We start from the raw sequence: 25,831 nt of genomic DNA on the forward strand, positions 1-25,831 counted from the left end.
CCAATCAGAAAAAGACCCATTTATTCCAACTCTGAGCTTCCTGTCTGCTAACCAGTTTTCTATCCGTCTTTAACTGCCGAGGCTCTGAGCTCTGGAATTGCTTCCCTAAAATCTCTTTGGAACATTGAAACAAGAGTACTAGATTCAGCCCTTTGAGCCTGTTCAACCCTCCAGTGAGCTCATGGTTGATTTGTATTTCACTCAATTTCACCTGCCTTTGCCACTCCTCCTTTAAGACACCTCTTAAAACCTACCTCTTTGATCAAGCTTTTGGGAGCATATATGGCCTAATTTGCACTCCTCTGAGGCACGCTGGGCTATTTTACTGTGCTACATAAATGCAACCTGTTATTGACTTTTATCATTTAACAGTTGCTGGATGGGAAGATCTTTCCTAACTTTAAATGAGTTTCTGTCAGTTGTTTTTGAACACTATAGCAATTTCCCCAAGAGCCATATGAATAGGTATCTGAAAAGTGTAACAGTTAACACATTCTTTCCAAGATTTCCTGAGCAGAAGATATGACTTGCTACACCTTACAACTTTCACATATCAGAAGTGCTACATTTAAACAATGTAAAGTATCCTCGGTGAGTCATTTCAGTGGGCTGCAAGATTGAAACGAAGCCTGTTCACTAATTTTGACACCATGAATAAGATTAAATATTTTTAATACACGGCAAATATTTCATAAGTTATAGAAACTGCATAATCATTTATTTGTTCATCGAGCTACGATCAACTTCAAATAGTAAAAACAAAATAAATATTTACACTTTGCACGCAGAGAGAGCGCCAGGTTCTCCGCACCAATGTTGCTATCTGCAAGCACATCACTTCACTTGCTCTTGGTTTACAAGCGTTTCACTTTGGTCAGACCGGCAGGAAATAAAACACACAGACAGAAATCAGCAAAATGTGGCAACACACCGCGCGGGCAGCAGTTAACAAAATGTCTCGTGGTCCGCATGTGGCCCTTGGGCCGCAGGCTGCCCACCACTGATATAAAGTATTCAAAGAGGCCACTGCAGTGCAGGGAGCTCCTGACAGTAAATGTTGGGACATTTCTCCCATTCATTTCACGAAAGAAAGACTTGCATTTCTATGAAATAATAACGAACTCCGCGTAATGTTAGGACTTGGAAGCTCGCTTGTTGAAACAAATTTCTTCTGTTCAATAGGAATTCATCGTGGAAAAGAAAGACATTGTGCAAATGTCAGCACAAATGGACTCCACATCAGCTCTTGTTGGCACCACCGACCAAATTCAGGAAAAACCAGCAGAAACTAACCAGCTAGTGCCACAGATCAAGATCACCTTTGCAAATTCCGCCAAAAGTGTACCCAACCAAAAGAACAGGCTAAAATCAACTAAGGCTCGATGAATAGCTTTAACATCATTGTTTTAAGAAGGAATTTGATGGTTTGTCTGATTATGGTCCTGTGAAGCACCGTGGGATGTTTTATTAGGTTAAAGGCACCATATAAATGCATCGTTGTATGACAGTAAGTAGAGAGAATCTGACCGCATTCCCAGAGTCAGCTGTTGTGCACCTCCACCATACCCCCCTGGCCCTCAGCCCCCACTTCGATCATCTACACGCAGCAGGTGGGTGAGGTACAAGTGGACTAGAATTTTGCAGCAGTAAGTAAGGGTCACCATCGCACTGCCAGGTGTGGGTAGCAGGCATCCCTGTCTAATTTCCAATAAGACAGCACAGTAGTGAAAAGCATGTTCAGCAGTCGAGCAAAAGTTAACCTAGCTTTTATATGTAAAATTCAGATGCAGACATCTCGAGAAGTTCAACATGTGGTGGCATGGAATGCATTAATAGTTTGGTAAGTACACAGGGAATGCTGATAGCTTGAACTGCCATTGAGTGCACACTACTTTAATCTGAGTGACATATAACTGAGCTGCATAGAGCCAAATGTTCAAAGTACTGAGACAATCGTACGGGCTTCCCAGGCACTTCATAAACTCAGTATTGAAACTTCACTTCATGAGAAAATGAACACTTCACTTACACTCACTTCATATTAAAATGCAGCTAGGGTTCTCCAAACATGTATGCACACATTATGTTTCAACAGCCAGATTGAAAGTCAAACTGCGGAGTAACTTCAGTCTTCATTTTATAACCACTGAACTCCAGTGAATATTGCAATATATCTGTAGTTAGCAACATCGGCACAGGAGTCAGCCCCAGGAGTCTGTTCCGCCATTCAATGAGATCATGGCTGATGTGCGGTCAAACTCTTTGGGTTTGGTTTTCAGTCCCTGCCGGGGTCCGGATAGAGGCAGACAGGCATTAAATAGAGCACTGCCAGCCTGCGTGTCAGTTTGCTGATTCTAACACACCCCTTGTCATAGGTAGGGATACCCTTCTGCCTAAGGCAGGCAGCCATTAAAACCAGTTAAAGGCACATCAACTGAGCTTTTGCAAACTGTCTCCAGGATCCTAGCGGTAACAGGGTCCGGTTTAGCTCCCCAGCAGCAGACTGGGGGGACATGGGGCAGTGCATCAGACTGGCTTTGGGGTCCTTCCTGCCTGCCTGGGACCAGCAGAAACTGCCACCTCATGGAAGGGCTCCTTCTCCCCTGCACCACACCCACACTGGTTGCAAAAGCCATTTTTGATTTAAACTTTTAAAAAGTTGGAGGGGAAGAAGGGCTTCTCTGTTTTGAAGTGCTTCTCCCTCACTTGCTGCTCCTGCTGCTTTCAAGCTGGAAGGCCCCAAGCCACCCAGCCTTGGGAGCCAGCCCACCATCCTTAATTGGATGGTGAGCTTGCCGACTCATCCTTAAGCAACCACTCCTGGGGGAAATCACATTGAGTCACTGCTCCTCACATTGAGTGGGCTCCTTACTCCCATTTGAGCCTGATTGACAGGGAACCCGCAGGGAAAATTCTGTCACATATAGAGTGGCACGGTGGCACAGTAGTTCGCACTGCTGCCTCACAGCGCCAGGGACCCGGGTTCAATTCCAATCTCCATCTGTATGGAGTTTGTACGTTCTCTCCGTGTCTGTGTGGGTTTCCTCTGGGTGCTCCGATTTCCTCCCACAGTCCAAAGTTGTGCACGTTACGTGGATTGGCCATGCTAAATTGTCCCTTAGTGTCCAGGGATTTTCAGGTTAGGTACTGGGTTACAGGGGTAGGGCAGGGTGGATGGGGAAGTGTGAATGGGTGCTCATTCGAAGGGTCGGTGCAGACTCAAAGGGCCAAATTATCTCCTTATGTACTGTAGAGATTCTATGTTATCCAAAAATACGTTGAGGTTAACCTCAGTCTCAGGTTTAAAGTTACAATTGATCTAGTATCAGCTACTATTGGCAGAACAGAATTCCAAACATTTGTGCGTGGAAGTGCTTGCTAACTGCATTCCTGAAAATCATGGCTCCAATTTTTAGGCTGTGTAGTGATAGATTTCCCAACAAGCAGAAATGTTTTCCCCCACTCTCAATATGGAAAGATGGAAACATAGACGTACAACACAAGAAGCCCATTGAGCCCTTCATATCCATGCTGGCAATATCTTTTTAAAAATTAATTTATGAGATGTGGGCATTGCTGGCTCGGCATTTATTGTCCATCCCTAGTTGCCCTTGAGAAGGTGGTGGTGAGTTGCCTTCTTGAACCGCTGTAGTCCCTTGCCAACTTCATTTAAATTAGCCTTTATTCTTCTAAACTCCAGGCATTACAATCCTAATTTACATAATCGCTTCTCGTGATTTAACCCTTGGAGCTAGGCATCATTCTGGAAAAAAAAAATCTATGTTGCAATCCCACCAAGACCAGCTATCCTTCCAAAAGCATGGTGCACAGAAGTAAATTCGTACTCCAGATATGATCAGATCAGGGCTTTGCATGGTTGTAGTATGACTTCTAAACTCTGTATTATATTCTGTTGATATAAAGATGAACATTCCATTTGCTTATTTTTAAATTATTTTTTGTACCTGTCCATGACATTTGGTGCTTTATGCACAAGGACACCTCAGTAGTAGTAGAACCCAGTTGTTGTACTGGAGACACTGTTCCAGAATTAGTCATGTCCTTAACTAAACTTTTCCAGTACAGCAACAACACGGGCATTTACCTGACAATGTGGAAAATTGCCCACCTGTGTCCTGTGCAGAAAAAAGCAGAACAAATCCAAACCGGTCAATTACCAATTACTGTTGCAACAGTCTATGTTCAATCACCAGTAAAGTGATAGAGGATGTCGTCAACCATGTTGTCAAGTGATACTTAACTCAGCAACAACCTGCTCACTGATGCTCAGTTTTGGGTGCCGCTGGCCATTTGGCTTCAGCCTTTATTATGTATTGGTCCAAACATTTAATATTTAATAATCTTTATTGTCACAATTAGACTTACATTAACACTGCAATGAAATTCCTGTGAAAAGCCCCTAGTCGCCACATTCCGGCACCTGTTCCGGTACACGGAGAGAGATTCAGAATGTCCAATTCACCCAACAGCACGTCTTTTGGGACATGTGGGAGGAAACCGGAGCACCCGGACACAGACACGGGGAGAACGTGCAAACTCCGCACAGACAATGATCCAAGCCGGGAATTGAACCTGGGGCCCTGGCGCTGGGAAGCAACAGTGCTACCATGCCGTCCATGGTTAAAAGTGCTAAATTGCAAGGACAAGGTGAAGGTGACTACCCAGGACTTAAAGGCTGCCGTTGAACTAGCATGGCATCGAGTAACTCGAGAAAGATTGAAAGCAATGGGAAACAGGGCAAAACCTCCCTACTGGCTAGAGTCATACCTAGCACAACGGAAGATGGTTATGGTTGTTGGGGGCCTCCTCTCAGCTGCAATAGTTTCCCTGGGTGGTATTCTGTGTCCAACAATCTTCAGCTGCTTTATCAATTATCTCCACCCTCTAATCGAAGGGGAGATGTTTTGATAGCACCGTGTTCAGTGACATTTACAACTCCTCAGATACTGAAGTAGTGACATTATCATAGAATTTACAGTGCAGAAGGAGGCCATTCGGCCCATCGAGTCTGCACCGGCTCTTGGAAAGAGCACCCTACCCAAGGTCAACACCGCCACCCTATCCCCATAACCCAGTAACCCCACCCAACACTAAGGGCAATTTTGAACACTAAGGGCAGTTTATCATGGCCAATTCACCTAACCTGCACATCTTTGGACTGTGGGAGGAAACCGGAGCACCCGGAGGAAACCCACGCACACACGGGGAAGATGTGCAGACTCCACACGAGACAGTGACCCAAGCCGGAATCGAACCTGGGACCCTGGAGCTGTGAAGCAATTGTGCTATCCACAATGCTACCGTGCTGCCCATCTATAATACCATCTATGCCAGGCAATCTCTAACAAGAGAGAAACTAGCCACCTCCCCATGACATTCAGTCATATCACCATGACTGCATTCCACACCATCAACATCCATGGGGTTTACCACTGACCGGAAACTAAACTGGAATATACCAGCAAGAGCACATCAGAGGCTGTGAAGGCTGCAGCAAGTAACTAACTCCTCTTCTGCCTCCTCAAAGCCTGACTATCATTCTCCATTTGAATGCAGCTCTAATAACAGTTGAAAAATTCAACACCATCCAAGACAAAGCATCTTATTTTATTGGCATCCCAACCACAATCTTAAATATATACTTCCTTCACTACCAACATAGTGGCACAAGTACGTACCAGATACACAGCAACTCACCAACGATCCTTCGATAGCTAATTCCAAACGCACAACCTCTTGAAAGATAAGGGCAGCAGATGCATGGGAACACCACCACCTCCAAGGTCCCCACCTAGCCACACTCCACTCTGATTTGTGACTGTATTGCCATATCTTCACTGTCATTTTGTCAAAATTCTTGGAAATCCGTCCCTAAACAAAACTGGGTGTACCTACACTACATGGACTCCAGTCGTTCAAGGTGACTGTCCATCATCTTCTCAAAGGCAATTAGGGACGGGCAATAAATATTGGTGTAGCCAGTGACTTGCTTTTCGAGAATGAATTTTTAAGAAGTCTCTTTAGAGCTTCACAGTTACCAGCTTTTCATTATTTCGGAAGTACCTTGTTCTGTTTTTTAGTTCCCAAGTGGACAATCTCACCCTTGACTCTGTTGAAATTCATTTGGCACAGTTTCATCCATTCACTTCATCTATTATTACTGTTTTGTAATTTAATGCATCTATCTGCACTGGTTACAATACCACATCATTGTGCCATTGGCAATCTTGGATATGTGACTTTCTATCCAATCATCTAAGTCAATAATATATCCAGTGAATAGTTGAAGCCCCAACACGAGTGGAAAATCACAAGTACATCCTGATAGTATCTGTCCATTGTCCCTATCTTCTGTTTCATGCCACTAACTACCTAATAGGTCAATAATTTGCCCTCTGTTTTTCCAGCTTCACTGTTGCCAAGCAGTATCTTATTAGGAACTGCATGACTTCTTTCCAGAAGTCTATTTAAATAACATCCATAGACATGAACCTGTCCACCACAGTAGTCATCACTTCATTAAGCATGTATGACCTAACCGTTATAGATCTCTCTGGTCAGCTAAAAAATTTCCAAGGTGTTCAATTGCTCCATCCTTAATTATAGACACTAATCATTTCCTGACTACAGATGTACTTCCAACTGGCTTAAAATTCTCCAGGGACAGAATTTTTTTTGGGGGGGAAGAGTGTAAAATTGAATGGATTGGATCCCTCCCCTCCAAATCTGGCTGCAATTTCACACTTGGTGGGGCAGGGTCTCAGGCAGGAAACCCGCCTGCTCTTTTCCTGCCTTGCCCCAGTGAGTGTTAAATAGCAGTGCAAGTTTCAGAGTCAGCGACTGCGCATTAGGCAGTCCCTGGTTTCCTTCCTCTAGGAAAATAACAGGAGCAATTTGTCAATCTAAAGGAATAATTCCTGAATCAAGAGACCTAAGAAAAATCACAGGGCATCAAAATGTTCTCACTTAACTCTTTTAAAATCCAAGGATGCGAACCAGCTGATCCTGGAAATTTACTGCTCTTTAGTGGCATAAATTTCTTCATTACTGTTAATTTGCGTTTGTTAATTATGATGAGTCCCCATCTCCCATTGAAAGTTAGTTTCCCGAGATGTTTATTGATGCAAAGTGTTTGTTTAACAAATGTCCGTTATTTCTTTTTTATCATGATGTGGAGATGCCGGCGTTGGACTGCGGTGAGCACAGTAAGAAGTTTTACAACACCAGGTTAAAGTCCAACATGTTTGTTTCGATGTCACTAGCTTTCGGAGCGCTGCTCCTTCCTCACCTGAGGAAGGAGCAGCACTCCGAAAGCTAGTGACATCGAAACAAACATGTTGGACTTTAACCTGGTGTTGTAAAACTTCTTACTGTTCTTCTTTATCATCAACAATATCACAGTCCTCGGTTTATAAGGGGCTCACGAGGATGACATTTTCTTTTAATTATGTTGTACAAATTTGTCTCTGAGAATGTGGAGTTTGCACGTTCTCCCCGTCTGCGTGGATTTCTTCCGGCTGCTCCTGTTTTCTCCCACAGTCCAAAGATGTGCAGATTAGATGGATTGTCCATGCTAAATTGCCCCTTAGTGCCAAATGATTAATGTCGAAAGATATGCAGGTTAGGTAGGCTTACGGTGATAGGGCAGGGGAGTGGGCCTAGTTAAGGTGCTCTTTCAGAAGGTCGGTGCAGACCCAAGGGGCCAAATGACGACCTGCACTGTGGGGACTCTATGGATTAACAATTCAGAAAACTGCGATTTACATCGCAAATGGAAAACATTTGACCCATTCATTGTATTTCTGCTGAGTCTTTGCTTCATCAATCTGCAACCAGGCGGTGAGCTGCTCTCTCCCCATTGGCCTCTTATTTCTGCTGTACCTGGAAAGGAACAGTGGTCTGCCTTAACTATTCTCAATGGCAATGCATTCTATAGTCCTACAATGCACTGCATAAAGAAATCTCCCCACTCTGACATTTGAACTCAATTATCCATTGCCACTGACTCCCCAACCAGGGCATGTAATTTTTCCATATTCACCTCATCAAAATCCTTAATGATTTCAAAGAAAAACTTCATTAAATCTCATTTCAGCCTCAGTGAAAATAATTACAGCATCTTCAGTCCCCCCTGTTAAGCATGGTTTTCTATCCCTGGCACTAAAATGAACCTGCCACTTACCTGTTCATTAAGGGATTTGTCTAAATGAAGATTCAACACAAGATTGATGAGAATCATTAGTGGATCATAAACAATGAAAGAAAAATGAAATATTTCAATTCATAATGAATGATAAATTCCGCACCTAACAGTTAAAATGTGGGTAATTTAACATTGCAAATATATTTCTTGCTGCAGGCAAAGATGGAATGACTTTGCTGTATGTACATTTGCAATGATAGACTAATAAATCTTGGATTACATGAAATAGATCCTAGGAACGGTGTCATTAATTTAGTGCACATCATGTTCTTTCAAGGCTTCCACATTGAAATTCTTCATCTATTACTGGGTCAAAAACTATTGCTTTAAATAGTAACACGATGCTCAAGTTCCATAATAGAGAGTTTATAATACATCTTAAGTGTGCATGCTAATACATGGATTACATTTCTGAAAATGTAGAATGAAAAAATGAAATGAAATAAAAATGAATGAAAATCGCTTATTGTCACAAGTAGGCTTCAAATGAAGTTACTGTGAAAAGTATCTAGCCTGTTCGGGGAGGCTGTTACGGGAATTGAACCGTGCTGCTGGCCTGCCTTGGTCTGCTTTCAAAGCCAGCAATTTAGCCCTGTGCTAAACAGCCCCTGCAATTGGGCCCAATTTGAGATCTCGTGAGACGTCACAATCTGGATCTCGCCTTAGGCTCATTTAAATCTGCCTGTGCCTGATTCTTCCGAGGCTTGGGAACTTAGGACCATGTCTGGAAGACTTTTCCACAGCACTGTTTAGCACTGGCCCACACAAAGGTGGACTAGGCGGAACGGTACCTGGGGGAGGCCCCAGGTGGTCGGACTCGGGGTGGTCTCCTGGCACCGCCATCCAGATATCCTGGCACTGCCATGGTACCCAGATGGAACTGGCGGGGGCACTGCCAGGGTACCATGGTGATCTGGTGCCAATTTGGGGATGGGGCCGGGGTTGCCTTACCCTTGAGGTGGGATGAGGGGAAGCTTGAGGACCCCCCCCAAGAGGTAAATTGGGGCAATGGGAGGGAGGGTCCACAGCCACAGTGAGGATTCTGAAGGAACTCGAAAGATCAGGGTGGCATTTAAAAATGGCACCCGATCTCTTTCTGCACTGACGAGCTGAGCCTCGACCGGGCGTTCCCGACCGAAGCCAAAAAAAGCAGCAGCACCAAGAATAACCACGCTCTAGGCGTGCAAAACGGGATTCTGTTTTTTCCTGTTAAATCGTGGCCATTGTTTTTATATTGAAACTAGAAAAATTAAAAGAAAAAATGAAGTTTGACCATATAAAGGCTATGTGGAGGGTGTTGCAGGAGTGCCATGTAATCTATTACATTAAGGTAGTTTGTGGACCCTAGGCGGCATGTGGTTTCTGCGGCAATATCAAGTCCGTGTTCCACATGTCCATAGATTGCAGCCATTGTTTGATTATTTGAAGCGACTGCTCCTCAATCTTTGGCTGCATTTTAGCACCACGCTCCTGATCTGTGCTTGCCCACTGTGGAGGGGTGCTGGGAAGGAGGGCTTCCACCTCGTAAGCCTGCTCCTGGTAAGCATGCTCCTGGGCTAGCCAAGCTGGCCATCAGTAGACCAGGCCGAGGGTGGTCGAGGAGGTTGTCAGACTTGGCTGTCTGTCTCTTTCATGTCGCTTTGTTTGCGGTCGAATGGCCCTGGGGGGGGGTTGGGGGCGGGTGATGTCCACTGGTACACGTTAGGCCTTCCGGGACCGCTGGGCACTGTGGGGACTGGAGTGCATCATTATCCCCGGGAATTATATTTTGGCTTAGTTTGTTAAGTTTTCTTTGATGTTCTATTTTAGTTGCCGTGCCCCACCAGGGACTGTCATTCCCTTTTCACTGTGGCGACTAGGGGCTTTTCACAGTAACTTCATTGAAGCCTACTTGTGACAATAAGCGATTATTATTATTAATTTCTTGATTTTTGTTTTATTAAAAAGAGTATAAAGGCTATGTGGTAGTTTACATTGTAAGAGATATGAATAGTTTTATTGTAGTTTTATAATGTTCAACCAGCCACCATGACAGAGAAGATAGGTAGAAGTGCATTAAACATATCACAGTCTTTAGGTGCAGAATCACCAAGGCACCCCTTGTTGGGAGACTAGACTCTTAAATGAGATAATTCCTTGCTCCAATCTGCATGTGCTGCTCTCTGGTATATGTATGACCTTTACCTGCAAGGAAATAGTTTGTTATAAGGATTGTAGGAGATATATTTCATGTAACTGCACAGTTTAAAGGCCATAAATCTGTGACCATACAGAGTATCATAGAAACCCTACAGTGCAGAATGAGGCCATTTGGCCGATCGAGTCTGCACCAAACTCTCTGAAAGAGTACCCTACCTAGGCGCACTCCCCTACCCTATTCCCATAATCTCACCTAACTTGCACATCTTTGGATTTTGGAGATAACCGGAGCACCTGGATGAAACCCACGCGGACACTAGGAGAACATGCAAACTCCACATAGACAATTACCCAAGGCCAGAATTGAACCCATGTCCCTGGGGCTGTGAGGCAGCAGTGCTGACCACTGTGCCACCATGCCACCCTTGATACCTTGATTGGGTGCATGATTCTTGTTGCTTGCCCACATTTAATGGACATTTAAGTGTGTATGCCTTGGCATTTCAGCATAATAAAATATTCTAGTAAAATATGAACCTGTCTGTGCTTTTTGAAAGTACACAAACTATTGCCAGGGTACTGTACATTCTCCGTGTAATGCTTCATCAAGCTGACAGTGAAGTGCTCTTAATATCCTTTGGAACGCAATATTACATAGTTAAGCTAAAAATGGACTTACCTTGGCAAACATCGTTCTCATCTATTCCCATGTTTGGCGCATTTGGTCAACATCTAACCAGTTCCATCCAAGTTTCAATCTGTTCTTGACTAGAAAGTGGCCAACAGCTCCCAATTAGACATGAAATTTTTAAGGCTGACTAAAATTATGAGCTATGTATGATGGGTAACCTTGGAGCACACAGTTATATGGAAATGAGTGGGTCTCGTATTATAGTGTGAACTCAGCTCCTTGCACTGCATTTCAACCAAGACTGGCAGTCTCATTAGCATTTTGTTTTCTTTATTTGGTCACGGGATGTGGGCATCACTGGATGGGTCAGAATTTATTGCCCATCCCTGAGCACATTTAAGAGTCAACCCCATTGCTGTGGGTCTGGAGTCACATGTACGCCAGACCGTGTAAGAATGACAAATTTCCTATCCTAACGTACACTAGTGAATCAGATGTTTTTTTATGACAATGATTTTATGGTCATCATTGGACTTTTAATTCCAGCTTTTTTTAAAATTCAAATTTCACCATCTGCCATGGTGGGATTTGAACCCAGGTCCTCAGAACATTACTCTAGGTGTCTGGATTATTAATCCAGTGACAATACCATTACGCCACTGCCTCCCCAGTTAATCTATCTTGAAAGAAAATTATTAACCCATATATACAAGATCTAGTGAGACAAACTGAACATAACCCCATTCCATAGAAATATTCCATTTGCATTTTCTATTGCAGGCCCATGAACAAGTTTGATAGATTAAGGAGAGAAAAATAACTAGTGCTAAAACAGACTAACAGTGCTGCTCAGTTCAAGTTAGAGTTTGTTGAATAATTTTAATAGAAAAGTAGCTTTCAGCCTTGTACGAAGAGCCTGGCAACATACGATAGATAATCTATCACATATCCTTCACAATTCATTTCTTCTCCTTTGAGTTGAGATGTGCTGTTGCATTACGTGGCCACATTAACCTGGTTAAGCCAGTTGGCATATTAACAATTCCAACAACTGACAAAACAACTTAATGAAGTTAAAAATAAGCAAGAACACTTTTGCAAGGTTGAAGAATGCAGTGGTGAGATGCAAAGTAGTCAGTGGCAATTGAAACGATTGTAATTGAGTTACCTACGGAATGTGGCAAGATATCTGTGGAATGATAGGTATGATGTGCATAATGGAACATTAAGTAAAATTCTTGATAATCCTATAAAACATTTGCTGAGGTGGTAGTTCGTTATCAGTTCATTGTGACCACAATGTCAAGTGCACTATTCTTGTGTTCCTAATAAATAAACCCCAAGAGATCATACCTGGGGCCAATTGTTCAATTCAGACCAAACCTATTCACTCCATTCACCAACCTTTGATTATGCATGTTTCCTCTGGCAAAGTGCATTCATTAGGTATTCAAAATTAAAACAACTTTCTATATTGCTTCTGTTTACAAGTGATAAAAATATGATGCAACTTTTGTCCTTTGGAATGTTTGCAAGAATATTGTCAAAACAACATGGATTACATTTTAGTTTTCATTAGCTAATGGAAACTGGGCTGCAATGGAGTTAGAATGGAAGGTGGTACATTTACTCTTCCAGGGCTTTTTGGTGGGTGGTCAAGGTTTCCACTTGAATCAAACAGGAGCTACATTATTCTATGTTAAGCAGTGTCTTAGACCTCCCTAGGATCTCACTGTCTTTTCACCTGTCAATTATGTGCAGATCATCCGTTGTGGATATTCTGTTCAGTAATAATTGAAGGAACCACCAAAGATCTTCATCCAGGTAAGTCTAAAATTACTTTTGTGCGGTCGGGAGGAGCATGAATGCTCATCCAGCTTCCACAGGAGTAATGTGGGTGAGAGATACCTGAGCCTCTCCTATGCCAGGATTAACTGCTGTTTTAGCCACGAGTATAAGTATCTTTCCGCACACACAAATTACTTACATTGGCAGAGCAACTCATTTTTATGTTTGATAAAGTTCCAGTTAAAACAACTTGTTCAACATTACTTGATCTCAAGAGCAAATACCAACCTCTTCATTCCCTTCAGTTTCACCACTGATCAATGATATAGAATTATCTCTTCAAATGGATACTTTCTTGAATGAATTCCAGATGTTGTAAGGATGGGTCACCTTTCAAAAGCAGTGTATTAGTTAACCGGAATGCTATCTAACAGTAAATTGTACCCAACATTCGATTTAGTTGATAATTATAATGCACTGATGTTTTTTCTTAATGGGCCACTGTGACAATTGGAAAAATTAGATCAAAGAAAGAGCCTCCTGTAGCCATCTAAGGTGGCCACCTGCAAAGGACTATGGGAATTATGGCCAACCCAGGACTCAGACAGATACAGAGCCTATGTGTATCTGAAACAAGATAACCAGACCTGATCGAAACCCCCGCTCGTTTGCATTTTAATGGCCCATTTTCCCAGGACAATAGAACTCCAATCAAGCAACCAGTACAGCCATAGACTGATCGGCGCCACTCTCCTTACTCAGAAAGCACAACTGCCAAGGTCAGTGACCGCTAAGGACCCGCCCAGCTTACAAGGCACCCGCCCTTTATTGGCTGCAATCGAAGACAGTGATCAGAGCCCTGTCGAACTATTGGGTCCAAGGTTAAGGCCCGCCCCAAAGAGCGCGAAATCCCAGTGGGATAAAAGAGGACACAGCCAGTGTTCTGTCTCTTTTGGATCCGGTCTGTGCCAACCAAATTGCAGCAGGAACAGCCAGCCAAGTTCAAGACCAACGATCGCTACCTGACGGATGAACCCAGCAAAGACAGAGCCACTTTCTTCGAACCAGCCAAGTGAAATCCAGATAAAGGCCTTATCCATTTGCACAGTGCCGGTCTCCCTGAAGTTAAGTATAGGTTATTGTAGCTGATAGGTGTAGTTTAACTCGTAGTAGATATTGTGTTTGCACGTCGTCATAACTCTTGTGTATGTAAATAAATCATCTTTTGAACTAACTAACTGGTTGTGTGGTCATTTGACCGATATAAGAGAAGGCTTGTAGTCCACCAACATTATTAATAGAGCAACATTATTGGCGAACTCTGACGGGACTCGATTAGAAGTGACTGTGTCACTCCGAGAGAACCCACAAACTTTGAATCCAATTGCAAGAAAGAGAAAGAACCACAAGTGCAAGTCCTATATCGACCAAATAACCGAAGTTCAGAAGTGTGTACTAACCTGCATGCGTACCTAACGGGAAGAGTAAGGTAAACTCATTAGAATTGTGTACAACTATCGAGGGATTGTGAGCCAGAAAATAGCTTAAGCCATACCCGCTGTTCAAATCGCAGCCTTATTCCCCTCTCCCAAATTAAAAGTAGAGAAAGAGATAAGAGAATCCACAGGAGCCCGAGGTCGCAGCGACCAACAGAGCAGAGCAATGCCCCATATGGGAGGAAGAGTTAAGGAAATACTTAAAGGGGAAAGGATGGCCCCTTTGGTCGGATTTTTGCGCTAATGATGAGCCACGTCCAGGAAAGATAGGACAAACTTGGTGGGAGAACCTAAGTGAGGTCCACAAGAAAAATGTAGGGAAAGTCAGAAAGCCGATGGCAATAGTGTCCTGTTTGGCACAGTTGCGAGGCACAGAGGAGGTCGTGAAGACGTTCCGTCGGCAGTTAATGAAGGAAGAAAAGAACGAGGGAAACAGTAACGAAAGCGAAAAGATAATTGAGCAACTCCAGGAACAGTTAGCAGCTAAGGATAAGGAAATGGTCGATGTAAAACATGCACATCAATCTTGTCTAGTTCATTTTAGTAACTTCCAGACCCAGTACGATAAAGCCTACCAGGATACACAGCGCGCAGTCCTGGTAAGAGAGGAAACAGAACAACAGGTCGCCCAGCTAACTAGCAAATGCGCAGATTTAAAAGCAGCTTTGAGAGCGCTCCACATCTCCACTAAGGAACAGAGGCAGAGTACCGTTGACCATGCTAAATGCCGACAGAAGATCGAAAAGTTACAGTCGCTACTCTCAGTACAGAATGGCTTCGGGTACACTTTCGGGCAGGATTTAGATGAGGAAGATGCTCCCGATTGGCAAGAGTTAAACAAAAGCGCCCAAAGATATGTAGAGGACACGGCAAATCAAAATTGAACCCACCACGCCCCAAAAAGAAAAGCACCCACACCACCGACTGCACAGGCAGCACTCACCGCCGCTCACAATTCGACCCCCATGAATCCAGTTACCACACAACGCAAGTCATCGGATCAGGATGAGCCTGATATCGTTTACACCACCCCACTATCCAGAACCCAATTAAGAGAAGCTTGCATGAAAATTAGTCCATTCCAGCCCACCGCAGACCCGCACAGCTTCTTTGAGGAGCTGCGCCAACAAAAAGTTATGTACGGCCTAGACGAGAGGGAGGAAATAAAGCTAATAGTCATGAGCCTTACCCAGTCCGTAAGGTCAGCTTTGCCAGAACCCCAAAATGTAGCAGGAGGAACCCTACAGGAAATGAAAACAGTCATATTAGATGCAATCGGGTATAACAAAGGAGATCCAGTCGAGGGTTTAAATCACTGCAGGCAAAAGAAGGGAGAGCATCCGACCGCATTTGCTGATCGTCTATGGATTCATTTCATGGCAGTCTACGGATAATTGAACTGCACACACCTAAATGAGGAGGACACCACCAAATGGTCCCACATCTTAGTCTCGCATGCCACAGACACCGATCAAAAGGCTTGTGTGAACTACGACCCCGCAGACCACACACACAATGAAGTTTGGGTATTGAAATGACTTTCCAGAGCATGGGAACAAACCCTACACTGACAGACAGATCAGGATGAGATAGAAGCAAACATGCACCCAGTTAGGACTGGCCAGGACCCAGCATGGATAAACGAGGGTAGACACGAGGGACAGCACCCCAGAGCACAGGCACCACGAGGCTGTTACAATTGTGGCCACATGGGACATTACGCCCACGATTGCCGACAAAACCCCCCAAACCAGCAACGATACCAACCACCAAACCCCCCCACCCAGGAACAATGTTAGGCCCATGCATAATGTTAGCACCCGTTCAGATGACTTAGCTTTTAATTCCCTAGATTGACGGTGTTCGGACTCCCCAACCTGGGTCTGTGACACACGCTGGGACAAATCAGGCAAACCACAGGCACAATCCGGGGACATGCAGTCAATTTTCTTTGGAACACAGGAGGATCCCGCACCACTTTAAACTCCTCCACCATGTTTCAAAAGGACAAATGGCCCACCACAGACACCATCACCCTGAGTGGGTTCACCAGCCACATACAACAAGGATATATCACAGCTCCCGTACCCATTCAGATAGTGAACATTAGCACCAGACACTCCGTTGTTTTAGTTGACTTACCCCAAACCGCAGAGCACATTAAAGGCATTGATTTTATGAGCTCCCATAACCTTTCGTTTGACCCAGTAAACAAATGTGCCTGGCAAATGGCTAAAACAGCTAGGGCTCCTGCTACGCTCACAGTAGGGGATTATGAAAACAGGATTTGCTCAGTAGGGGACTATTGGTTTAATCTGCAAACAATTAGTGCAGACCAGATGATTAAAGAGGTCCTCCTAAAACACAAAGCTTTGTTCGCAAAACACAAACACGATTGTGGGAAGATCCCAGGTACAGTAAAGATTTCAGGTCCCGATCCAAAGCCGCAAAAGCAAAACGGTTTCCCACAGCAAGCCGAGGGTGAGAGTTCGAAGGTTATTAAAGTTTGTTAGACCAAGGAGTTATTCAACCTGTTGCGTCCACAAATAATGCCCCAATTTGGCCTGTAAAAAAGCCCGATGGTTCATGGCGACTAACGATCGACTACCGGGAACTTAATAAGGTAACCCCTTTAGCAGCCCCCACTGTTGCCACAAGTCCCGAGACCATGCTCAAACAGGGAGTACAGGCGAAACATTTCACAATGTTGGACATCAGCAATGGCTTTTGGTCCATCCCGTTAGACAGGGCCTCTCAGTATAATTTTGCATTTACCTTTCAAGGGTAACAGTACACGCGGACATGCTTCCCACAAGGATTCCATAACTCCCCTCCATTTCCCACCGACAATTCGCCAACGGACTTTCTAAATTTTCCCAACCCGAATGCCGAATACAATATGTAGAACGATCTGCTCTTGCAAACGGACACAAAAGAGGAACACGTGGAGCTCTTATCTGAATTACTAGGCCTACTGCAATCAGTCGGATGTAAGGTAAACCCCAAAAAGGCCCAGATTTTAAAGGAAAAAGTTCTTTATTTAGGCACCATCATCACCCATGGGAAGAGAGAAATTGAGCAAAAATGGATCTAGTCAATCATTAAATTGCCCCTGCCCCAAAATGTCACTGCACTCCGGTCATTCCTAGGTTTGGTAGGATATTGCAGAAATCATATAGATGGTTTTGCCACCAAAGCAGCCCCACTCACAGAGCTCCTTAAAAAGAACGCCCCATGGGAATGGCTTCCGCAGCACACAGACGCCATTGATGATTTAAAACGCGCCCTAGGCACAACCCCCGCTTTACAAGTTCCAGACCCAGACTTGCTCGATGCCATAGAAGTAGCAACCACCGACCGAACCCTATCAGCAAAGGTAGGGTAACCTGCAAGAATGACACGATCACTTAGAACCCGTAGCCTATGCCTCAAGAGTATTAGACCCCGTAGAGCAAGGATTCTCAGCCTGCGAACGGCACTTGCTGGCAGTCTTTTGGGCAGTACAGTACTTTGCGTACATCAACCCAGTCGAGATCTTGACCGAGCACATCCCCACTCAACTATTACTAGACGGTAGATTAAAGGACGGTTTAGTCAGCCAAATCAGAACAGCTCGCTGGACACTACTATTACAAGGCAGGGACATTACGGTAAAACACACCAACACCCACACATTTCTGGCCGATAATCTCCAATATGCAGGGACCCTGTCATGATATGCAGACACACACATAATGATATACAGACAAGCAGCTAATGGACACAGAGAACAGGACATGACCAATAATTAGGTAGGACACTCCGGGGTGGGATCTGACTATAAAAGACACGAGGCACTCACACTCCACCTCTTTCCACTGATGAACATCTAGAGTCAGTCAAGGGTGTTGTTACAATCTCATACCTCCACCACGTGGCTAAGAGCTAGTCTGGTTCACTCAGACAGAGTAACCACACTTAAGTTAGTCGAGAGTCGAACTCACAGAGAACTGTGCTAACTGTGCTATTAGTTCAATAAATCTGATTGAACTAACTTCAAGGTCTGGAGTATCTTTCTGATCTAAGCTGCATCCAGTTGCAGCCAATGTTAGACCAGTGTACCTAACACGACAGACCCTACATGAGTGCCAGATCATAGCAGCCCAACACCACACAGGACCCTTTATCCCAAAGTCACTACACCCATGAGCAGGCAGTAAGACACAGGATTCCCGAGCCACAGGGAATGCTTTAAAAATGTATGTAGACGGTTCCTCCACAATCGAAAATGGAGTTAGAATTACTGGTTGTGGAATTTATGTGGAGGACGGCCACTAGAAGAGATTTATTTAAAATTGCCCGGCCACCTAGGGTCACAAGCAGCAGAACTCGCAGCCATAGCCTATGTAATTCAGCACCCCGACTCTTTTCCAACCCCCGCAGACATACACTCAGACAGCCTGTATGTGTGCAACAGCTTAACAGAATTCCTGCCCCTGTGGGAATCTCGAGGTTTTGTTTCAGCCGATGGAAAACCCCTACCCTTTGCCCCGTTGTTAAAGCACATTCTCAAGACAGTCTCACACCGCACATACGGTACTATTAAAGTAAGAAGTCATCATCGCTCCTTCCCACCCGGTAATGTAAAGGCAGGCGCCTTAGCCAATGCAGGATCACGCCATGGTCACTTCTGGCAGCCACCCGAAAGCGAACCAATACACTTAGTCCAGGTTTCCCAGACTAATATTGAGGATCTATCTCAAGCCCAAAAAGCAAATGACACCCTCAAACAGGTTTTAGACGGCAACTTCCCAGCCCCCTATGATAAATAGAAGGACGCACTGACTGTACAGGACGGCATAGTTTAAAAAAAACAGAATTTATGTGGTCCCGATTAGGTGCTAGAAGGAAGCAGAGTAAAGCCTGCTTTGACAAACCGTCCACCCTGTAGAGTACACAGTCGATCAGCAAGTAATGGCTTCACTTTACAACCCTAGTTCTTTCTTCTCCCCCAAATTTGCAGGACCCTACTCCATTTCAGACAAAGTGAGCCCTTCCATGTACAAGATAACGTACCCCAACGGCAAAACTGGTTGGTTCCACATCAACCAACTCAATGTCTATGGATCCCAATGTAGCCACTCCCACCACATCTCTCTGGCAATAGGAGACGATTCCGCCCTGCCCATCGACAACCTAGTCCAACCCCTACGCCAACCCTCCCCCAGCCATGCCGGCATTTATCCCTTGTCCATGCCCACAGACCCGAACTTGACTCCGCCCACAGGTACGGACTTTCACCTTGAATTTGACTCCGACGACAGCGAGAGCCTCCCGGATTTGATTACTATCGCTGAACACTGGCGCGATCTCTCTGCCCCCAGTCACCCCAGTCCCCGGAACCACGACTTAGATATCTTAGACCCCCTATATGCCCTCCCCCAGCCACTGCCACAGCCACCGCCTGACCACAGTAGCTTGCCCTCCACTCCCACCGCCCCTACGTCTCCACAACAAACAAGCCCCTCTTTGGCACCGCGACAACTCTTGCAGACTAGTAAGGCACGACGATTCGGATTATCCAGCGGCCCACGCGGCCAAGGCACAGAAGCTGCAGACACGAGTCTGGCAACCGGGAGATGGTCATGATTCAGATACTGACTCTCGTTTCGGTAATGCTTTTACAACACTGTTCGGTACAGAACCCTGAGGTGTCCAGATGATGAGAAAGAGACACCGCCTAAGTATTAAGGTGTCCAAAGTTCTGATGGAGCCTGTCTGCCTTTTTCCTTCTTTTTTCTACTACATGGTTTTAATTTATATCGCCCAACACACAATTAATCTTCTGATTTGAGGGTACGATACACAATGTCAGTTAAAGGCACAAGTTTGTCGAGAAACAGATCACTGTTCTCCCAATCTTTATGACAAGTTTCCACATGACTACAAACTCTTACCGTCCATGCAGGTCACCCAGGGAGGGAGTAACGGCACTGATCCCCGCCCTAACTGAGGACCCCAAATGCATCTGGCCAGTTAAACTTGGGTAGTGGAGTAACGGCACTAACCCCCGCCCTACCCGGGGATTCCACCCATTCTTCTCCTGCAGCGGCCCACACGCACCTCATGTTCCCGTCACTTCATACGCTCTGGAATGGTTCTCTATACTCTGCGTTGCCTTTGGCAGGCCTTAGTTTCACCTTCTCTGCTCTCCCTTTGGTTGTGGTATAAAGAATGCATTTTGCCACATTCCGTACGCACTCACCCCTTTCCTTTACGTTCCGCGACCCCCTGGTCACTCCCCACCTGCTATTTACACATATGATACAATTGGTTGCTATAAACGCTGCTACACGCGAACTACCTCTGAACCCTGGGACGAAACTCTATAAAACTGGCCGCCCTGATATTTGGTTGGTTAAGATAAGCCTCAACCACCACTGGTTGCAAGTAAAGAAAAGACTGGTCGAAGAAATTGTCCGCCCACTCCAAGCATCGACCACAAACTGCGAGAGTCTCTGTACTTTAAAAATTTGCGTTTCTTGTCTCTCCAAAATGGTATTTCAAAAAAAAAAATGAGGGAGTCACACATGGTGACAATCATAACGGGTAATTGGAGTAAGGAGAGAAAGACTAATAAAACGAGATATTAACCAAAGATAATAACAGATACTATGCTTGCACCCCCATGATTACGCGGAAAACAGAAAACACAGGATGAAGCAAGGACTGCTGACATGCGTTTGGATCATCGCTGGACTTCTGCAACTGCGCACGCAACGGACTGTTTTAACGAACATTACACCAGCCCTGAACACTACCACACAACAGGCCACCACCAGCCCGGACACTACACCACACATAAAGACAGACTTGGTGCAAAAACATTGCCAAATGGAACCCCCTTTCATACATAGTAGAGGCCCTTCTAGTAATTGCAATAATCACAAGTGTCAATCAGACACTCCGACTCCATAAATGGCGAGCAAAAGCCTCCCGCTCCCCAATATATACAGTCCGATCCCCCTTCTTTGGGAATTCAAACAAATTGAACTCATGTAACAATCGCTGCTAAGAATAAACCATGTACCTCTTTAACTTTATTAGGATTAAGTAGAAATATGATGCTGCCATTTTAAATTTTGTACTGTATATAAGTTCTTTGATATTAACCAGCAGCACGAGAGTAGCTTAGATAGTGTTAGCCAGAGATCAACTGTGCGGATAATTAACTGTTTTATAGTGACCTGAATTAGAGTGACCGTTCGAGATGAATTAATTTATGAATGTATTAATTAAATATTAGGTAAATGTCCCAAACCATAAAATAGAGTAGAGTAGAACCTTGCCTTGACCAAGGGTGATCGGTCCACCAAGGATGAACAGGGATCAATAATGTGATCCACCACGCTTCGCATTCAGGATCAAGAGAATGGAATGTAGCCATCTAAGATGGCCATCTGCAAAGGACCATGGGAATTATGGCCAACCCAGGACTCAGACAGATACAGAGCCTATGTGTATGTAAAACACAGGTAACCAGACCTGATTGAAACCTCCGCTCGTTTGCATTTTAATGGCCCATTTTCCCAGGACAATAGAACTCCAATCAAGCAACAGGTACAGCCACAGACTGATCGGCACCACTCCTCTTACACAGAAAGCTCAACTGCCAAGGTCAATGACCGCTAAGGACCCGCCCAGCTACCAAGGCACCTGCCCCTTTATTGGCCGAAATCGAAGACAGTGATCAGAGCCCTGTCGAACTATTGGGTCCAAGGTTAAGGACCGCCTCAAAGAGCGCAAAATCCCAGAGGGATAAAAGAGAGCACAGCCATCTGTTCTGTCTCTTCTGGATCCGGTCTGTGCCAACCCAATTGCAGCAGGAACAGCCAGCTAAGTTCAAGACCAACAATCGCTACCTGATGGATGAGCCCAGCAGAGACAGGGCCACTTTCTTCGAACCAGCCAAGTGAAATCCAGATAAAGGCCTGACCCATTTGTACACTGCCGGTCGCCCTGAAGTTAAGTATAGGTTATTGTAGCTGATAGGTGTAGTTTAACCCGTAGTAGATATTGTGTTTGCATGTCGTCATAACTCTTGTGTATGTAAATAAACCATCTTTTGAACTAACTAACTGGTTGTGTGGTCATTTGATCGATATAAGGGGAGGCTTGTGGTTCACCAACATTATTAATAGAGCAACACTCCCTTGATAACTTTGTCAACCATGATTGCATGGTGTTTTTAGCTGTCCAATACATTTCACAACCTCTTCCTATCTTTTGACCTATTAACTCCTAATATGTTTGTAATTAAGCATTATAGTTTATAAAAATATTTGGTTAGTATGATATCGCGATGCAAAAATAGTAATCAATTTTCTTATACATTTAAATTAAATTCAATTCTTAAAACCATTACTTTAATGAAAGGGCTAGTCCAATACATTACTAAAATCGCACATCATGATTTCAATTGATATTTTCATTATCTTTATTGTCTGCATTATTATGTTGAAATTGCCATAAGTTCACTTTTTTAAAAAAGCATTATCAGATTACAGGAACAGAACAAGATTAACAAGTGGTCTCCACACAATACACTTCTATATACAATTCAGCAAGACAATTCTGGCGTGGCTGTAGTCCTATTTCCACACAATCATGTGCTTTAGAGAACTCTTCAACAGTCATTTCTTCCCACATTATTCTTCTCTGCACTCACAACAGGGCCACACTTTCAAATAACGAGCAGTCTCTTTGTTGCCAGACCACAATTTGGTGGTTGTATCCATGAGCACAGTTAGCTTTGCAATCCATCACAAAGTAATAATTCATCTAATAAAACCTTCCACCTAATGAGGACTGAAGCGGAGCCAACCATTCTGTTACAGTCTCCGCGTTTATTTTGATTTAATGCGCCTATTTATTGCGTTGTTATCTTTTTATTAGTATATGAAACTTGCATTCTAAGAAACAGATTCTTCTCTTTCTTTTCCTTACTCAGTGTAAGTTTTGCAAATTTCCCACAATCTCCCCATTTCTCAATGCATTCTGCAACTATCTCAAAAATAATTCCGACTGGTTGAATCCATTTCAATCAACGTCTTCATCTATTTGCTGTGTAATGGCAATGGCTTCAAGGAGAGATTAAAGGACCTAGTGTGATTAATCTCAGAGAGAAACTGAGGGATTCTTTTTCACTATGCTCTCAATGTCTTTCACTGTGTTCTCTTTCCCTTAGTTTTTCTCTCTTATTTAAATGTGTACATTCCTTTATCTCTTTTATCACATATAGATATACATTTGTTGCTATTTGATTTCTCTACATTTTCCTTGTTTTTTGTGACGTGGTTCCTATTCAGTGCCATTCTCTATTTGTGTTCCACTACTTCCCTTACCTACCCACATCACAAATACCATGGCAACTGTGCCATATGTTTTCAGTGAGATATTTATATATTCCTTTGTGCATTTAAAAAATACCATAATTTGTTCGCAGTGTGGTGTGATCATACGTGTCCTGCTCAATATTTAAACCTTACAGCAGAGATATAAAATAGAATCAATTATAAAAATGCACCCAGTAAATATCATTCATATATCTCACTGTTCTCTAATTTTGAAATGCTCCATGAGTTAAACCTTAAATTTCCCGAATTACAGCTACTTGTTAATACTCTTATTTTGCCAGAATAATTCTACTTGAAAGTATTTATCTGTGTTCTAAAACCTGAAATGGGAGGAGGAATGTATTCCTTCTATCTGAAATCAAGGGTGGTTAGCACTGCTGCCTCACAGCACCAGGGACCTGGGTTCAATTCCAATCTTGGGTGGCTGGCTGTGTGGAGTTTGCACATTCTCCCCATGTCTGTGTGGGTTTCCTCCAGGTGCTCCGGTTTCTTCCCTCAGTCCATAGACGTGCAGGTTAGGTGGATTGACCATACTAAATTGTCCCTTAGTGTCCAAAGGTTAGGTGGAGTTTACAGGGATAGGGCAAGGGAGTGGGCCTAAATAGCGTGCTCTTACAGAGGGTGGGTATAGACTCGATGGGCCGATTGGCTTCCTTTTGCACTGTAGGGATTCTATGAGTAAATAATATTGATGCATCAAAGGGGAAACTAGACATATATTTGAGGGGAAAGAGACTAGATGGTTATGGTTGTATATTTTTCTGAAAAAAGTTGGGAGGAGGCCCAATTGGTGCATAACCTGGAGCATGGACTTCAGCAGTTCAACAAGGCAGATCACCACCACCTCCTCAAGGGCAATTATGGGTGGGCAATAAATGCTGGCTTAACAGTGAAGCCCATAAGCTGTGAAAGAATAAAGAAAATGTTTGCAACGAATGGGTACATGCAAAAGGACTGGTGCAGTGTGTATTAAATATGTTAGGAAAACAAAGGTAGTTTTAAGAGATTTGCATTCGTAAACATGAGAAATAATGCATCGTTTTAAGTGGGTTTAATTTAATGTTTCTGTGCTTGGAAGGGTAAAAGCTGGACACAGGTATTTGTATGTGTGGAGGTTGGTTAGGTTCCAACTGTGTTTTTAGTGCAGTTCTTAAAGAGGGCCACGATGTGAAGAATAAATAACAGGCACAAGCATATGGGGGTAGCTTAGCAACTGGAGGCCCTTGTCAGGATAAGAAAGCTTTTAAGTTTTAGTTTAGCTAATTTGATTGCAGTTGGAGATAGATAGTGAAAGATAATGTAGCTCTCTCAGTTCTGCTAGGTGCAATTGGTTTTAGAAGGCCAAAGAAGGAATATCGTTCTCAGCCTTGCTACAAGAAAAGCCATATCACGGAGTAATGGTTAAGAAAACAGATGCCGGAAGTCTAAAGTCCAGCTAGTGAAGGAAATTAGAGAAATGAAGATAAGTGCCCAAGAAGTCTGGAGTTAAGTGAAAAGGGACCAAGGTATTCAGAAAAATTCAAGGAAGTGTAAAACGAAGCGTTCTAATTGGAGGGCTGTGACCAGTGGTGTTCCACAGGGATCAGTGCTGGGACCTTTGCTCTTTGTAGTATATATAAATGATTTGGAGGAAAATGTAACTGGTCTGATTAGTAAGTTTGCAGACGACACAAAGGTTGGTGGAATTGCGGATAGCGATGAGGACTGTCTGAGGATACAGCAGGATTTAGATTGTCTGGAGACTTGGGCGGAGAGATGGCAGATGGAGTTTAACCTGGACAAATGTGAGGTAATGCATTTTGGAAGGGCTAATGCAGGTAGGGAATATACAGTGAATGGTAGAACCCTCAAGAGTATTGAAAGTCAAAGAGATCTAGGAGTACAGGTCCACAGATCACTGAAAGGGGCCACACAGGTGGAGAAGGTAGTCAAGAAGGCATACGGCATGCTTGCCTTCATTGGCCGGGGCATTGAGTATAAGAATTGGCAAGTCATGTTGCAGCTGTATAGAACCTTAGTTAGGCCACACTTGGAGTATAGTGTTCAATTCTGGTCGCCACACTACCAGAAGGATGTGGAGGCTTTAGAGAGGGTGCAGAAGAGATTTACCAGAATGTTGCCTGGTATGGAGGGCATAAGCTATGAGGAGCGATTGAAT

At 43.9% G+C, this 25,831-nt stretch overlaps 1 protein-coding gene across 1 annotated transcript in view; it reads left to right on the top strand.

The window, feature by feature from the left end:
- The window catches only part of ccdc197 (coiled-coil domain containing 197), a 65,030-nt gene extending 61,090 nt beyond the window's left edge, over positions 1-3,940 (top strand). The window contains exon 9 of the mRNA XM_072492583.1: positions 1,183-3,940. Within this exon, the coding sequence (XP_072348684.1) occupies positions 1,183-1,386 (204 nt within the window). The 3' untranslated portion in view covers positions 1,387-3,940. The remainder of the gene's footprint in view (positions 1-1,182) is intronic.
- The last annotated feature ends 21,891 nt before the right edge of the window (positions 3,941-25,831 follow it).

This window comes from Scyliorhinus torazame, chromosome 2, assembly GCF_047496885.1.
Source record: "Scyliorhinus torazame isolate Kashiwa2021f chromosome 2, sScyTor2.1, whole genome shotgun sequence".
Lineage (NCBI taxonomy): Eukaryota > Metazoa > Chordata > Chondrichthyes > Carcharhiniformes > Scyliorhinidae > Scyliorhinus > Scyliorhinus torazame.